The sequence below is a fragment of the Euphorbia lathyris genome, chromosome 3, assembly GCF_963576675.1.
Source record: "Euphorbia lathyris chromosome 3, ddEupLath1.1, whole genome shotgun sequence".
Classification (NCBI taxonomy): Eukaryota; Viridiplantae; Streptophyta; class Magnoliopsida; order Malpighiales; family Euphorbiaceae; genus Euphorbia; species Euphorbia lathyris.
This window is the reverse complement of record NC_088912.1, coordinates 36200352-36217467: the sequence shown is the minus strand read 5'-3', so window position 1 is coordinate 36217467 and position 17116 is coordinate 36200352. Positions and strand designations below refer to the sequence as shown.

General features: G+C 34.9%; 1 protein-coding gene across 2 annotated transcripts; it reads left to right on the top strand.

The window, feature by feature from the left end:
* Positions 1-376: 376 nt before the first annotated feature.
* Positions 377-13960, top strand: LOC136222036 (uncharacterized). Of its 2 annotated transcripts, XM_066009512.1 has the most exons (11): positions 377-465; positions 2062-2117; positions 2196-2686; positions 5388-5529; positions 5622-5798; positions 5925-6274; positions 7587-7721; positions 7870-7958; positions 8034-8151; positions 13153-13248; positions 13608-13960. In XM_066009512.1, the coding sequence occupies exons 3-7, from the start codon at positions 2225-2227 to the stop codon at positions 7653-7655; spliced, it is 1200 nt and encodes a 399-aa protein (XP_065865584.1). In that variant the 5' UTR covers positions 377-465; positions 2062-2117; positions 2196-2224; the 3' UTR covers positions 7656-7721; positions 7870-7958; positions 8034-8151; positions 13153-13248; positions 13608-13960. The 2 variants fall into 2 exon arrangements, with proteins under 2 accessions (XP_065865584.1, XP_065865585.1); XM_066009513.1 differs by lacking the exon at positions 13153-13248.
* The last annotated feature ends 3156 nt before the right edge of the window (positions 13961-17116 follow it).

Here is a 17116-nt window from a genome sequence, read left to right as displayed (position 1 = left end):
AAAATTAAATATGGTTAATATTTTATTTTTTTATAGCATTTTGAATTTGATCCGAATCTTACGATTCAACTTGATTCACGAGTCCCGATTCGCAAAATGAGATTTCGAGTCATGAGTCGAATCTCGATTTAACAACTATGGTTTTAACAAACGAATGATACATTAATAATCTTACTCGCTTGAATAAATGGTAAAAAAATAATATTTGATTTTCATTTGGTTAACACACAAACAATTAAAAAATTAAGGAATAAGATGTAAAAATGCTATTAACTTTGACAGTAAAGAGCAAAAATGCCCCCAAGCTTAAAAATAGTACAGTTTTTATTTTAGATAATACTAAATATTTCACTTGATTACACAAAGCCCCCCATCTGGTTTGTCTATTCATCCCGTTCATCTGTAAAAAATACAAAATCCCCAAATCAAAATGTAGAAAATCCTAACCTTCCTCTGTCTGTTGTAGTAAGTTCTTATTACTTTCCTTGAACTTGTTTGTTACATAATCTGTTCTAGCTCTTCTATATCTCTATCTAGTTAGTTGCTGATCTTATCATATATGGTATTTACACTTCACCGAAAATTGCCAACAATATATGATGTGCTTCATTTGGCATTTCATAGTCACGATTTCTTTAATTTAAGAGAAGGAGGAGTAGATGACCATGATATATACATGATTCATGAGGGTTTTAAACATTTTGATTTGAGTATTATGGTTTCGACATTTGCTTTGAGGTTCTGGGTTCTTATAAACGAAAGGATTGAATAGGTGAAGGATAATCAAAATGTAAATAGAGAAAACATATAATTATTACCAGAATCAACAGATGTGCTAGTTTTGTCTAAAATTGGACCAACTTATTAAGCTTAGGTCTTTCATTGTATCATTTTGAACGTTAGGGTATTTTTGCTCTTGATTGTCAATGATAAGGGTATTTTTTCACCTTATCCCAAAATTTAATAAAAATTAATAAGTGTTACTTTATAAAAATTAGCAGACATTTTACAAGCTAACTAATTAAATGTGCAGGTTAAGTTCATAGGATAGGATTACTTGAAACATGAATTATAGCATAACCTGCAGATACACAAGACATGGTTTCTGTCACAGCCATAGAAAAACAAATAGTCAAAATAGAGATGAAGGAACGAACATTAGATAATCAAAACAGACTTGGAAGAATAAAGTCGAGCCTCAGTTCCATATGAACCTGCTCCTTTTTTCATTATAAGAGCAGGTTCATCAACTTGGAACAAAACAAGCTAACTAATTAAATGTGCAGGTTAAGTTCATTTAGAAAAATGAGGATTAGTGTCCAATAGTTGTTTTTGGCTATTAATAGTTTTTGCTTTCTTTTCTGTTTGATCATCATTTATTTGGTTTCTTCTTTTGTGCAGTTGATTGTAGCTGGGTTCCTTAATTTAATCCTTATAACATTATCAATAATTCACATCAGTAAAGAGCACTGAAAATTATATATTTGTTTTTCATGTGAATTTAATTTAGATATCTGAAGGAAGTAATGATAATTCCATATGAAGATCTCTTCAACACTATATCTATATGCTAAAATATCTTGAAATCAATCCATTGGAATTTACAACTTCATGGATTTTTCTTCTTAGACCAAATGGAGTTTACAACTTAATGGAGTTTTCACAAGACATGAAAACAGGAAAAGTCTCATAGGGTAGGATTACTTGAAACATGAATTATAGCATAACCTGCAGATACACAAGACATGATTTCTGTCACAGCCATAGAAAAACAAATAGTAAAAATAGAGATGAAGGAACGAACATTAGATAATCAAAACAGACTTGGAAGAATAAAGTCGAGCCTCAGTTCCACATGAACCTGCTCCTTTTTTCATTATAGGAGCAGGTTCATCAACTTGGAACAAACCACTATACCTTGAAATCAATCCTTTGCATTCATGATTGCACAAGCCTTTTATTGGACCAAATGTTTACAACTGAATATTTCTTCTTAGACTGCAATAAATAAAATTCATTCATTTGTCTGACACCAATATTATTTACTTTAAATTAATGAAGGGAAATTCATCTATTTGGAACAGCCAGACCCTCAAACTTGCTCCAAGAAACAGCTTGTAAGTTCCTCAATTCACTTTATTTTCTTTAATCAACTCTCTTATTCTTTTATCCAATACTTTGTTTTTGCCCATCAGATATATTTTTGAAGGTGCTGCAGACTTTCATGGGTTTGGTGGCTGTATTTTTTCTCTGCTCCCACATTTTTGAGTCTCTCGAGCCAAAAGTTGTGAGGGAATCAAGTGAAAAACCTCCCCCCAAGTCACGTCGTGAAATCCTTGTCCCGATACACCACCATCTTAAATCAGACCCTGCTGTTCCTTGGGCTAGTTCCCTTTTATATTCTCCCCATCCTAAATCTGACGCTGCTGTTCCTTGGGCTAGTTCCCTTTTATATTCTCCCCATCCTAAATCTGACGCTGCTGTTCCCTTGAGACGCATTCCCTTGAGGCGTCTGAGGATCTCTAAGAGAGAGGGCGATCCTTTATCAATTCAAGACTCTGTTCAGGCCTTCAAGGATTTGGGTATCTATCCTCAAATCCATGAGTGCCGTGACAGCCTAAGGCACTGGTTTTCATCGGTTCTTCTCAAACCTCTACTCAACAAGATTGAAACCAGCCACATTAAGGTATTTCACTATTTTGCTTATACTGTCTCTCCGTGGATAAGGGAATCACACATAAATTGAGTTGTTAGATACACATAGATAGATGGGGATAGGAAAATGGAGACATAAAATTATCTCTCAAATTGAGTGGAGAACTTTAATCAACTTACTGGGATGGAGGTCAAAGATTTATTGTGAACTTTTTATGCATATAAAACCTTCCAATTTTGATCATCAAGGTGCTTCTAAATGGTAAACATACATGTACAAAATATATAATTTTTATACAAGTAATGCTTAGACTAAAAAATAGAACCCATTGAGATTGCTATTCAGAATATTGTGAAGAGAGACTACGCTTTAGTTAGTTATGCACAAGTGCAGAGTGTGAAGGGGGTCATGAAAAATTATGTTGTTTGGCTCATTTGATTTGAGCGTTGTTCGTTTAATTTAATAGAGAAGAAAGAATACCTGTGAGCGTTACATTTAGGCTATGTCCATTCTATCTTTGTCTTTTGTTTTCATTAGTAGTGTAATAGTTCTTTGAGTTCATCAATTTAATGGTTTATTTTCAATTTTCTTCTCTGTATACGTTTTTCTGTTCCTATCAGAATATTGAGAATTTTCACTATTTCTTAGATTCATCAGCCAAATTCAATTTCGTGTGATCTTTCATTCACATTTTATAGAACTTTTGTGTCTCTAGAATTTGGAGTATCTTACTTTCTTTTTTTCCAAGACTGGTTGATCTTGAAGGTCCCATTTGCCTTTGCACCGCTCTTAAGGCTAATGTTTTAGGTCTCAGTCTTAATGTTCCTATCTCCTTGAGCTTGCTCTTGAATTCCTGTGGAAAGGATGTTCCTGCTGGATTTCAGTGTCCTTAATCTTTCAAATACGTCATTTAAAATAATGCCTACTCTTGTTGAATAATACTTAAGCTGTATTTGTTTTTAATAACTCATATATGTATTTGTTTTTGAGATTATCACTTTTTTGTTGGCTAAGGTTCAAGTTGAGGTTTTCTTTCTATGGGTCTTTTTTGTTGGCTAAGTTCAAGTTGAGGTTTCTTTCTATGGCTGCACTCGTTAATATCCAGAATTCGGTCTTAGGGGTTGGTCACTGTTTCAGCTAAGGACATCATCACGTTTCTAAAAATGACAGCATCATGGGATAAATTGACAAGTGCATATATAGCATAGAGAAGTAAACATGTATATACTTGTGAGTAAAGTTTAACATAGTTGCTTCAGTTTATACTTTGTTTAGTTGTAATAGTTTTGATTTTCTATTATATAACAAAAGAGAAACATGTAATCTTCAATTGATTCTCTCATCATATGACTCTCCTCTAATTCTCACAAACTTGAGAGAAATCATTTAGTGATTTTGAGCGTTATTGTTTTTTTTTTTCTACTATGAGGTGGATTTCAAATCATTTAGTAATATTAAGGACACATGTTAAAATTAGAAGTTCCATTTCAATCAATTAGATAAATTTCTGTAGCATCTTGTACACCAATGAGATCTAGTAATGAAAAGTCAACCATCAGGGTTCAAGGACTTCAGACTAAACTATTGTAGACAATGATTTTGCTCCTAGGCTAATTGGTATGTCATCAATTTGTTCCACAGAATTTGGAGTATCTTACTTTCTTGTTTTCCAAGGAGAATGAGATTTTCTGCACATTATGTTTCAATGTGCTTATTTTCATATTGAATATGACAATGGTAACACTATCTCAATATGTTTGGATCGAAAGCGTGACATGGTTGATTTGGCCTTGTTTTCTATGCAAAATGTGCCCCATACTAGATCATCACGAAAAATGCTTCAAGAAAGGACAAAGAGCATGTAGATAACGGAATTCTATATAGTGCAACAAGAGAATCTACCATTAAATACATATTGTAGCTTTGTGGTGTTTTAGTTCAGGGATTAGAATTCTCTCAAGTTGAGTCTCAACATTGAAATGAATGGTTAAGATTATCATTATATTAAAACATGACTTCTAAAGCTGAAACTCAACTTGAGAGGATCCTCCAAAAAAGCCAAAAGGGGGCTCTGTTCAAGAGGCACGCCTCTTAGTGTGCCTTTCTGAGCGTAACCCCTTGCTAGAGGTGTGTCCAGGCACAAATTTAGAAGCTACAATGGTTTTCTTTTTGCATTCCAAATTAAAATTAGGATGTTTAATCTCATCCCTTTTCTATTTATATGATTTATAACTGAAATCATATTAGAGAAAGATGATTTGGTTAGCAGAAATATCAACAAGGAAAGTTAATGTAAAATTTATAATCATAATTGCAACTAATTATTGAGTTTTACATTTGTTCTTTTGTCCCTCTACTGGACCTTTGGTGTTCATTTGTTCTTTTTCTCCAATTTTGATTAGGATCATTAAGCTTCCTAACTTTACAACATATACATAAATCCTGGTGGGAGAAGCTTACACATATATAGTAGTGGGAGAATTATATATTAAACTCTCCTTTTATTTAAACAGTTTAGTAGTACGACTGAAAAACAAACTTATTTTGTTCGAGACACCTGTATTCCACATTCCGGTAAAGTGTGTATGTGGTGCCTTTCCATTGGGATGGTAGAAATAGAAGTTCATGAATCTAAGTGAAGTTTGTTGAATATCCATACTTGTTCTTTGAAATGATGTGTCCCTGAAATCTATTACACTATAGATTGCTTAAATATTATTTTCATATGCAGGTCATGCAAGCTGCTGCCAAAGTTGGTATTTCTATCACTATTAGTGAAATAGGAAATCCAATTGATTGGAAGCCATGGGGCCGGAATTGCATGCTCGAGCAATTACGTCGCACACTTTTGCAGGCTCTTGATACTTCCATGAGTTAGTTGCTCCACTATAACTTTTTCCCTTGTTCTGGATTGATTTACCGTTATTTTTTAGGCTTAATGTCGTTTTAACCTTATTGCTTGTAGCTAAGTTTCCTGCTGTCAGTTTGCATCAAACCTCCCAGCAAAATCCTAGGATTCATGAATGTCTTAATGCCATCACTGAGCATGAAAGGCTTCATACATTGATCAAAGGAGAATGGGTCAAAGGATTGCTATCACATAGCAACATCCCAGACGGCTATATGGTGCAGAGGATTCGGGGTACTCCATTAAACTTCATTTGATTGCTTATTATGTATCTTTAATGCCATTTTTATCTTCTAAAACATATTGTTACCTTATGCTTACTTGTTATTTAATTATACTTGGGGTTACCTTCTCTTACAGAGCTTGCTGAAGGGGCTTGCTTGAAGAAATATGAGTACATGAGGAGTGGGGATGTCAGTTGCCACCTTCCTACTGATTCTCACTTGCTCATGTATCTATTTTGTGTTTTCCTTGGCGACCCACATTGGCAGCTTCAGGTGGATACATCGGCTTATGCTTATGGACTATGGAGGGAGAATCCTTTGTTCGTGGGTGTTTTGCCAAAACATAGGCTTCCAGAGAAGTATATATATGTGCTCTCTGGTGTTCCTTCCATTCTTCACCCAGGAGCATGTGTACTGGCTATTGGAAATCAAACTCTTCCAATCTTTAGCTTATACTGGGATAAGAAACTGCAGTTTTCCCTTCAGGTATGTAATTTGGTATGCCAACTAAGGTTTAATCTTGAAATTGCATCTTTTTATGAGTTTAACTTAATTATTCTTATTTCCTTCTATAAGGCCATTATTGAGTTCTGGCATGTGTACATAAATGTCACAGTTTAACTATGTATCGGTTGCTAAACAATGAAAAATTGAAATGGATGTTAGAATGTCTATGAGCACTGTCAGTTTGTCTTGGGTTGCGTTAACCATTATATCTAGTAGATCAATACAGATTTAAGAGTTTTTGTGTTTTCAATTGGGAAATTGTGTTCTGTTTCTAAAATTGGGGATTTTGGGTTTATTTATGATTTCCATATGCTTTAATTTAAGATTTAAGATTTCATAGCTACATACAATCCATGCGGTTTAGTATTTGATGCAGTCGAGTCGAACACTCACCAATTGAAGTTAAGTTTTTGTTTATTAAGTTTAGATTTAAGATTTCTAGTGTATAATTGATTCATATTGACTGTCAATTATCAATCTAAATGGGAGAATCATATAAAACTATGGGTGAATGGGAGAATCTTCTATTCGAATTGTTGAGAAAGATCGTTGACTGAGTAAGTTTATATGATGACAAAGTTAGAATAGCCTGTGTTTTTAAATCATGGAAACCTGTATTCCCAAAGATAAGTAGTAACAAGTGCCTCTTGCTAGTGCCATGTATGGATAATGAAAATGTTGATCTTGATTATGATGATGCTGCTGATGCTGATGATAGATCATTACATATATAATTTACGTTGTAGAGAAGAAGGAAACTTTGTACTTTGTTGATTTGCAGAATCATGTGATTAAAGATAAAATATATGTTGGATCATCCTATGGTTGGTTGATATCAGTTGAGACTTCTCCTTCAATTTCTCTCATTAATCCTTTTACAAAGTTTAAAATTCAACTTGCACCAAGGTTCAAGATAAACTACTGATTATATGTTAGATCATTCTAGTAGTTTGTCTAACTTCCATTCCATCATTTATGTCATATTTTTAAGTCAGAGGTAGGACAATAACCAAATGAACCCCTGGAAATGACAGGACATCATTCATGAGTGATACGATTATATAATATTTAGTGGTATATTTGTAATTATACAATATAGACTTTGGTTTCTATTACTGTATATATATATTTTATCATCAATAGAATCGTCATATTCCCTCCATAATCTGTACATAAGTGGTATTTACTTTGGCTGGCTACTGTATTTAACAGATCATATCAATAAGGTTAGTAGAAATGCATTCATAAATTGGATTTTTACTTAAATGAATCTTTTCTCGTTTATTTTCAGGGGATCACAGCATTTTGGGATTCCATCTCGGTATTGTGTCGCAGGATCGAGGTGGGATTCATATCCTAATGTTCTTTCTCCAGTGGCTAATGCAATATCTACCAAGATCATATTTAATATTCTGTATATTCCAAGGTATTCGTGCTATCAGACAACTGTTGCTTTTAGTCTTTGATTCGGTCATTCTTCGCTTTTGATTCCCTTTGTCATCAATAGCATTCTTTCTTTATAAACCATTTTTCATGCTTCTGATTTTTCTAACTTTGTTTGGAACATGAATTAGGAAATGCTTACCGGGGACTCTGCAGTAATTTCTGAAACTGGAGATTCATGGTTCAACTATCAGAAACTCTGCCTCCCTGAAAATTATGGGTAAGTAGCAGAGTTAAGAAAATTGAATGCACTCCCTATATTTGTTATCCATTATTTATGAATGGATTGCTTCAGGTACAAATTCCAGATGTAATATGGATCTATTGGTTGGTCAGTAGGTGCTACTCTCAGATACGCTCAGGCTGCGAGAAATAAGCGTGTGATTGCTTGCATAGGTGATGGGAGTTTCCAGGTGAGTGTTGTGGCTCTAATATACACTTTGATAAAAAAAATTGCAATAATAAGCACATTTTCAAAGCTTGAAGTTGAAAAGTTCAGGTCTTCATGACTAAAAACCTTGAATGATGGCTACGAAATCATCATTGTCATGAAATCATTTAAACTAAAAGCTTAAGCTTATAGTTAAGGGCACAATTCATATTAATGCTCAAAATTTCTACCAATCCCACGAGTCCTCATCTCTATAGCTAATAGAAATGGAAAAGCAGAAAGCAGCAGTTCAGATTCTTCTGATGATGAGGATGGGGTAAAAGTAATATGTGAAGTTATCATGGACAATTTTTTTTTAAGTAAAGGCAGAGAGCAAGAAGGTTGAGAGGCAAGACTCATCCCAACTAGGTTGGCATCAGCCCCTACCCACAACCTCCAAACCCCTAAATTTTATTAAAAGAAAAGAAAAGAATTACAAATTGCAAAAATAAAGAATGAAAAAAGTGAAAAATTGGACAACAGGTCCAAAACCAAACTTAACAATATCTCCTATATGAAGTTCTATTGAAGTCATTAAAAACATATTCAGAACAAAACGGTGGATAGCTGTCCCACCACTGTTCCCCCATATCACTAGCCCCTTTACGTGCCAGACAGTCAGCAACAGAGTTACCCTCTCTAAAAATGTGAGATACACACACCAGTTGGTTATTAATTATAGTTAAACAATGAAGCCAATCAGCCATGGAACCTCTTTGCTGCGGCTCTTTAGCAGATTCACTGTTACCAACGAATCCGACTCAATCCAAAGTGGAAACCAATGTCGATTCGCAGCCATTTTAATTGCGTATATGACTGCTTTTATTTCAGCAAAAAGAGCATCACATGTCTCTAATTTCAGTGCATAGCAACCTCTCGGAAACCCTCTCGAGTTCCTAAAAATTCCCCCTGCGCCAGATGCTGTAGTTGAAGAGGAACCGTCGGTATTTACTTTTGTCCAGCCCTGTGGCGGAGATGCCCAAGTTACGAACTGGCAACATAAGGGAGGGGCAGCCCTTCCCTGAATGCCAAATCGTAACAAAATCTGTGTATCCCTGGCTGAGCCCGTTACCCCATGATTGAAAAAATCTGCATCCCGCACTCCTTTCCAAATAAGTCGTAGAGTGAATGAGATATCAACCGAAACATCATTGAATATATAGTTATTTCTTACCTTCCAGATTACCCAAATAGCATGAATCACTGCACTTTGCCATAATGGCTTGACCTGCGAACTGAAATGTAAATCATTAGCCCGTTGAAATAATTGAGCAACTATTTGCGGTGTGCCCAGGTAAGTTAAAAAAGCCTCCTCTAGTGATTTCCAAATTTGGCGTGCAAAAATACACTGTATCAGCAGATGATCCTGTGTCTCTACAGCAGTTCCGCATAGACTACATCTCGACGCAAGTATCATTCCGCGTTGGCATAACATATCCTCAGTTGCTAACTTACCGTGCAACGCTTTCCAACAAATGAGCGATCGCGATGGAGGAATAAAGTCACCCCATATAAACCTGTACCAGTTATTTGTTTGGCCCTTCAATCTGAATGTGTCATAAGAGCTTTTAACAGAGAATTGACTGTTACGAGACGGCGTCCAACAACATAGATCGTCCTCAGCAGGCGATATGGAAACTCGACTTACTGCTGCTGCAGTATCCCCCTCCACAGGTAGATCAATCCAACCAGTGTGATCCCTATATCTCTGAATACAATCAGTGAGTAAATGCCTGTTCCGCTCCGGGATGTCCATTTGATCTGCTAATGTTGGCCAAATCCATTCATCCACCCAAAAGTTTCTGTCCGACTCAGTTCCAAGCACCCAATACACATGCTTTCGAATATCCCTGTATATGTGTTTTAGTGAAGACCATATTGAAGAGTTAAATGTATAGTTCCTCGGCCAACCATTTGGGAATAAGAAACGTTTTTGAATTAACCCTGAAATGAAGTCTTTTCCACAGATGAGGTTCCAATTATGTCGAGACAACATCGCTGAATTCAGGTGAATCAAGTTTCGAATACCCAAACCTCCTTCCCTAGCCGGTAAACAACAGTGGGACCAGGCTACAGTGACCAGTTTACGCTTGTTCACATCCCCCGTCCATAGGAAGTTTTTCATAGCGCGGTTGAGTTTTTTCAGTAAAGAGCGAGGCCATCGGTAAACTGAAAAAGAGTGGAGCAAAGAGCTACTTGTGACACTTTTAATAAGAGTGAGTCTAGCGGCCATCGATAGCAATTCACCTTTCCAAGTCGCCAATTTACCATAAATTCTATCTGCCAAATTCTGTAGCCATTTCCTCTTAGGAGCACCCGAGAATAAAGGCACTCCTAGGTAAGTAAAAGGCAGCACTCCTAACTTCATTCCCAATAATCCACTTAATTCAATCCCCCTCCGGGCCGAGCAGTATCTGTTGACAAAACATTCCGATTTTTGCTTGTTGATCATCTGGCCAGATATCATGCCATATTGATCGAGGATGCTATTCAATTCAGTGATGTTTCGAGTGGTAGCCTTAAGAAATATTAGTACATCATCCGCATAAAGAAAATGAGTCGGAAAATTCACATTACCGCTATACAAGCATGGTGTCAGAGCTCCAGAAGAAACTCTTGACTGCAATAATCGGCTAAAGAAGTCTTCTGCCAAACAAAATAAGAGGGGAGATAACGGATCTCCTTGCCTAACACCTCTTGAGCATGCAAAATAGCCATGGTCTTGGCCGTTGATGGCAATAGATAACCTAGCAGTGGAAAAAACAGAACGAATCCAATCTTGAAATTGATGACAAAAACCGAAGCACTTTAATACCTCTAAAATGAAATCCCATTCCAAAGTGTCAAATGCTTTACGAATATTAATTTTGATTGCCAAGTTCCCACCGAAACATTTCTTTTGAAGCATATTTACCCCTTCCGAAGCTCCAATAATACAATCTGATATTCTCCGACCCTTTGTAAAACCGAATTGATTTTGAGAAAGAATTCTGCTAGAGAGATTGGCAAGTCTAGAGGCTAGAATCTTAGTGATTACCTTGGTACAAAAATTGGTGAGGACAATTGGCCTGTACTGATCAACAGAGATTGCTTCCGTGACTTTCGCAATAAGGACCATTAGACTCGAATTCCAACCCGTAGGTAATGTCCCCTGACTGAAAAAGTTCAGAATAGCCTTGCAAAAATCGTGGCCAATTATACTCCAAAATGATTTGAAAAAAATACCAGTGTACCCATCAGGGCCAGGGGGCGCTATCTGCATCCATATGAAAAACTGTGTCTCTAATCTCCTCAATAGATGGCTTGGCAGTTAGTGTCATGTTATCTTCTACAGACACACAAGATGGAATAATGTCTGCAATGCTTGTGAGATCCCTGTTAGGATTGGTAGAAGAGGTGAAAACTGAGCTGAAATGGTCTATAATATGTCTCTGTATAGCCGAGCAGTCAGCGGTTACCTCCCCGTCAATTTGCAAGTGTGTGATACCTTGCCGAGATTTATTTCTAGCGAACTGTTGGTGGAAGAAATGTGAGTTCCTGTCCCCTGCAGCCAACCATTTCACCCTGCTTTTTTCCCTAAGAAAAATTTCATTTTGCTTTAATGCCGTTTCAAGGACCTCATGCGCTTGTAATTCTGAGTTATGAAGTTCATCAGAAAATCCCTCCATTGATATCTGATTTTGCACATGTCGAAGATCCCTAGATGCAGACGCAATGTTGACCGAAAGACGACCAAAAACCTCTCTATTCCAAGTTTTGAGAACTCCCTTTAGCCGTTTCAGTTTATAGCTCATGATGAACATAGGGTGCGAAGAGAGCACCGGTTGAGCCCACGACTCTTCAATTGTAGAACGCAGAGAAGAGTTGAGCACCCACATAGATTGAAATCGAAAACGGACTCGACCCCTATCAGCGTTTGTGCAAGACAAGATAATCGGAGAATGATCCAATGTGTGTCTAGGAAGAGTGACACCATGAACAGAATTCCAGAAATCAAAAAAAGGGAAATTACCTGCTGCTCTATCGAGTCTACAATCCACCCGATTACTACCCCTTCGACCATTATTCCAAGTATAGAAGGAACCCCGGGTGTCAACATCGGACATACCACAATTGTCAAGACAAGTTGTAAAATCTGCACAAGCAATGTTGGAAGGAGGTGCGCCCGTTTTTTCATGAGCGCCGCGAACAGAATTAAAATCTCCAATCATTAGCCAAGAATCAGAATTTCCCATAGCGACTCTAGCCAAATCATCCCACAATCTACGACGTTGTAAATATGAGACGCTGCCATAAACAAAAGAAATCTTCTGCACAACTGAGTTTATCAGAAAAGACACAGTAACATGTTGCGAATGACTCCACACAGAATCGACCTGAGTAAAACCAGTCCGAATCAAAACCCACAATGAAGAGGTTGTATTAGAGGCAATAAACTCTAATTGCAGTCTCTGCCAGAATCTGTGGGGAATACTATTGAAATCTACCATTGGTTCAGCCAAACAAACAAAGTCTGGACGATACTGAATACAAAAGTTTTCCAAACGTCGCTGCGTTTCCGAGTTACCAATCCCCCTGCAATTCCAGAACAAGACATTCATCGATATCGTGTAGGTGGACGAACTTCTCTCTTGTAAGTTAGTAATTCCTGTCCTGCAATCATTTTTTTCTTGCCTTTATTTCGCTTATTCTTATTAGACACTGTTTGCCATTCTGTTTCTGATTCACACTGATCCGCCCATGACCTGGCCGGAGATTCTAAGTCAGGGGAAACATGCTCCTGTTGAGGTTTAATTGATTCTGTATGCACCAGCACAGTTTCATTAGGCGTATTGCAATCCGAAGGATAAATAATATTTGTTTGTCTGTTTGTTGTTTGATCAATCATTTGATGAACATTAAGAATATATAGCCTCAGTAGAGAATTCACACAGATGTTGCTTACTGATGTTATGTAATGTTTTTGTTCAATTTTTTTACTCAGAAGCCTAGTGCCAAAACTGCTGCTCTAGGGAAGAAGCAAGTATGTGCCATAAATGGGTCAGTTGTAGAATCTGTTACGTAAGCCAAAGCAAAAAATGTAAAGTTCCCTTCTCCCATGTATAAATAGAGTACCATGTTTCTGTTAGATTGTGAAAGTGAAACAATTTGTTCATGGAATTGGCTGCATTTAATTTCATGTTGTCGTCAAATTGGGATCCAATGATGTTAATTATTCCTAAACTTGTGATGCCTACTTATGTCCAAATGGTGACTTAACTTTGATTAGTTGAATTTTGAGTCTGTACATTTCATGCCTTATCAAAATCCTCGTTAGTGAAATTCCATTTGGATCTTTGATAAATGCATTTATGTTGGAAGTGAGCTTCTTCTTCGATTAGTTTTTTTTTTTCAACTTTTATTTTGTCTAACTAAAATTGTGCTTCAATTTATTAATAGGAAGAAATCATCTTCCACACCTATTTGAAACGGTATGAGTTCTATCTGAATCTGGCCAAGATACAGTATATCTCTGTCGCAGCAAACATCTGGCTGCCGTTTATTATCTAAATCCAAGGGCAATCGACACACTGTACAATCTCATTAAAAAAGGTATAGCTTATTGCTGATTTATCTCATTGTTTATTGTTACTGGGCTATTCATATTGATTATCAAACGTTTATTATCTCACCGTTTTGAGAATTGATCCTAAATTATGTAGTAGAATTGGCTTATCTTTTGCTGAAATCAATTAATTGTAGTTTAGTTTCTAATTGTATCATCACGATTCCAATTATACAATACTCATTTGCATTCATTTATTTTCCACAACTCTCAATTTCTTTCTATCTTTTTTTTTGTTAGAGAACAAGGCTTTTAATTTTGAATTGATCATTATGCATTTCAAATCAAGCCAACTATTTTTTTTATCATAATAATGACTATAAAACAATACCACTATTTTAAATTGAATTTAAAAGGTATTATACAAATTCATCAATTATATATATATATATATATATATATATATATATATATATATATTTTGTACAAAGTAAAATAATGTCCAATCATGGATTAATTAATTAATTAAAGTGTATTAAATATAGCTAGATGTTGTTTAACTTTTGATCGTATGTCATAGCTAAGGTTCTTTTCCAAAACATGGGCTCAAAACACCTCATTGTCTAAAGAAAAATAAATAAATAATGACAATAACAATTAGGTTGAATTAAGTGATAATGATATAAAATCTCTTAAATAAGAGATCATAAGCTCAAGTTATAGTGTATATAATAGACTTTAATTGGAAAAACGAACCAATTAATATATCTAATTACGAAATAATAATAAATTAATTAATTAATTAGTGATATTTGTCAAGAAACTACTTGACCCAACAGTTTAGATTAATGGGAGTGGTGTTTCTCTCTAGTCCATTCATATGGATACTATTTCATGATTTAAGGGCTTAGGTTTAGAAAATTTTCTCTTAAATTTCTTCTTTTGTAAGGAATCGATTAGCTTAGAAGCGTTACAATGTATGAGTTATAAGACCTTAGATTTCTTCATATATATGTTTTTTCTTTTTGGTATAAGGATCCGACTAATCAATTCGAAGTTGTTTGTGACTTAATCTACTTCAAATTTAACTTGATGAATGATTAGGATCCAGTTGATTAACCTACTTAAATGTTGTATCATTTAAAAATTGATCAATTCTATTGAAAATAAGGAAGCTATTTTGGTTATGTGTTGTGCGAAACAAAACGGGAGATGCTTAAAAGTGACTCAAATGTTTGGTAGAAACTAAAAATGGAAGAAAACTAGGAGGATCAGTTAGATGAACAAAAAGATAGCTATATGCTTTACATTGTGTTGAGATATAAAGAAACTTATATAAGCTACATTCGATTAAATTTTAATAATAATAATTAAAAAGATGAATATGTTGAAGTTCTTGTTCATACCAAACAACGTTTAAACTTCAATTAGATTTCACAAAAGATAATTGACACGTAAGAGTCGCCCTTATGAGAATGTTGAAGTTATGGTTCTTACTTTTCAAGTATCGATATTTTTTAGGGTTCCTGGTTCGACAAATAAATTTGCGGGTCGAGTTAGTTGGATTATATTTTTCTGAAATCTATTGAAATTCTAGAAGCGGTAAGCAGATGAAGAAAACTAAAGTAATCAGGTACGCAAACATGTAAGTAAGTAGGAATAATAATGTAGGCATGTAAACAACGAGCATGGAATAGAAAAGCAAGCAATAGAAAGCAGTAAGAAGAAGAAGAAGGAAAATGTAAGCATGTATGCAAGAAGGTAAGTAGTCTTCTTCTCATTCTTCTTCTTCCTTCTTCCTTCTCCCATTTTCTTTCTCATTCTCCCTGTTCTTCATTCATTCATTCATTCATGCATACACTCATTCATTCATTCATTCACTCATTCATTTCTCCGTTCTTCCTTCTTTTATTCCTTCCCTCCCTCCTTTTATTCCTTCTTTAATTCCCCTCCTCACCCTCGTTATTTATTATGTTTATTTTTGTTATTTTTATTTGTTAAGTTTATTTTTGCTATTTTCTTTTTTTTTGTTATGTTTAAACTTTAAACTAACTTGAGCGTCGGAGTATCTACCTTATTTTGCAGGTCTCACGTCTTCGATGGAAGATATTTCTTTGTTTTTCTATTTATTTTTGTTTATTTTATTTATTTATTTTTACTTATTATTTTATTTTTTGTTATGTTTAAACTTTAGACTAACTTAACCGCAATAGTATCTATCTTATATGCAGGTCCCACATTTTTCGATGGAAGACATTTCAATGTCTTTTTATTTATTATATTTATTTTTGTTATTTTGTTATGTTTAAACTTTAAACCGACTTGAGCGTTAGGATATCTACCTTGTTTTGCAGGTTCCTTATCTCCAATGAAAGACATTTTGTATCCTTTTTCTTTATTATATTTATTTTTTGTTATGTTTAAACTTTAGGTTGACTTGAGCTTTAGGGTATCTATTTTATTTTGCAGGTTCTCAGTCTCCAATGGAAGATATTTGGTTGCTGTTTTGTTTATTTTTATATTTTGTTATTTTTAAAGTTTAGACTGACTTAAACATCGGAGTATCTACAGTATTTTGCAGGTCCCTCATTTCCGATAGAAGACATTTCATAGCTTTCTTTGTTTATCTTATTTTGGTTATTTTTAAATTTTAGACTGACTTGGGCTTCAGAGTATCTACCTTATGTTGCAGGCCTCCTATCTCCAATGGATTCAGGTTTTTTATTATTTTTATTTATTTATTATGTTTATTTTTGTTATGTTTAAACTTTAGACTGACTTAAACGTCGGAGTATCTACATTGTTGTGCAGGTTCTCCATCTCTTATGGAAGACATTCAATGACTTTTTTGTTTATTATAATTATTTTTTGTTATTTTATTTTGGTTATCTTTAAACTTTAGACTGACTTGAGTTTCAGAGTATCTACCTTATTTTACAGGTTCCCCATCTCCAATGGAAGATATTTCGGTTTTTTTATTTAATATTTTGATTTATTTATTATGTTTATTTTTGTCAGTCTTGATCACATGCACATTAATGAGCATGTAGAATTTGCTCATTTACCGTTAGAGCTAGGCTTATTAGAATCCTAAGATGGAGATTCAAAGCATCCTGAGGCTTAGATTTATTAAGCTTATATCTAACGGTAAATGAGCAAATTCACTTGCTCATTAAGGTGCATGTGAAAATTCCTGTTTTTTTGTTATGTTTAAACTTTAGACTGACTTAAACGTCGGAGTATATACCTTGTTTTACAGGTTCCCCATCTCTTATGGAAGACATTCAATGTCTTTTTTGTTTATTATATTTATTTTTTCTTATTTTATTTTGGTTATGTTTAAACTTCTGACTTGAGCTTCGGAGTATCTATCTTATTTTGCAGGTTCCCCATCCCTAATAGA

Excerpts from the sequence above, each read along its gene's own strand:
- LOC136222036 (XM_066009513.1), top strand. The coding sequence starts at position 2,225 with ATGGGTTTGGTGGCTGTATTTTTTCTCTGCTCCCACATTTTTGAGTCT. Across the intron at positions 2,687-5,387 it reads TTGAAACCAGCCACATTAAG|GTCATGCAAGCTGCTGCCAA; the intron begins GTATTTCACTAT and ends TTTCATATGCAG. Across the intron at positions 5,530-5,621 it reads GGCTCTTGATACTTCCATGA|CTAAGTTTCCTGCTGTCAGT; the intron begins GTTAGTTGCTCC and ends TATTGCTTGTAG.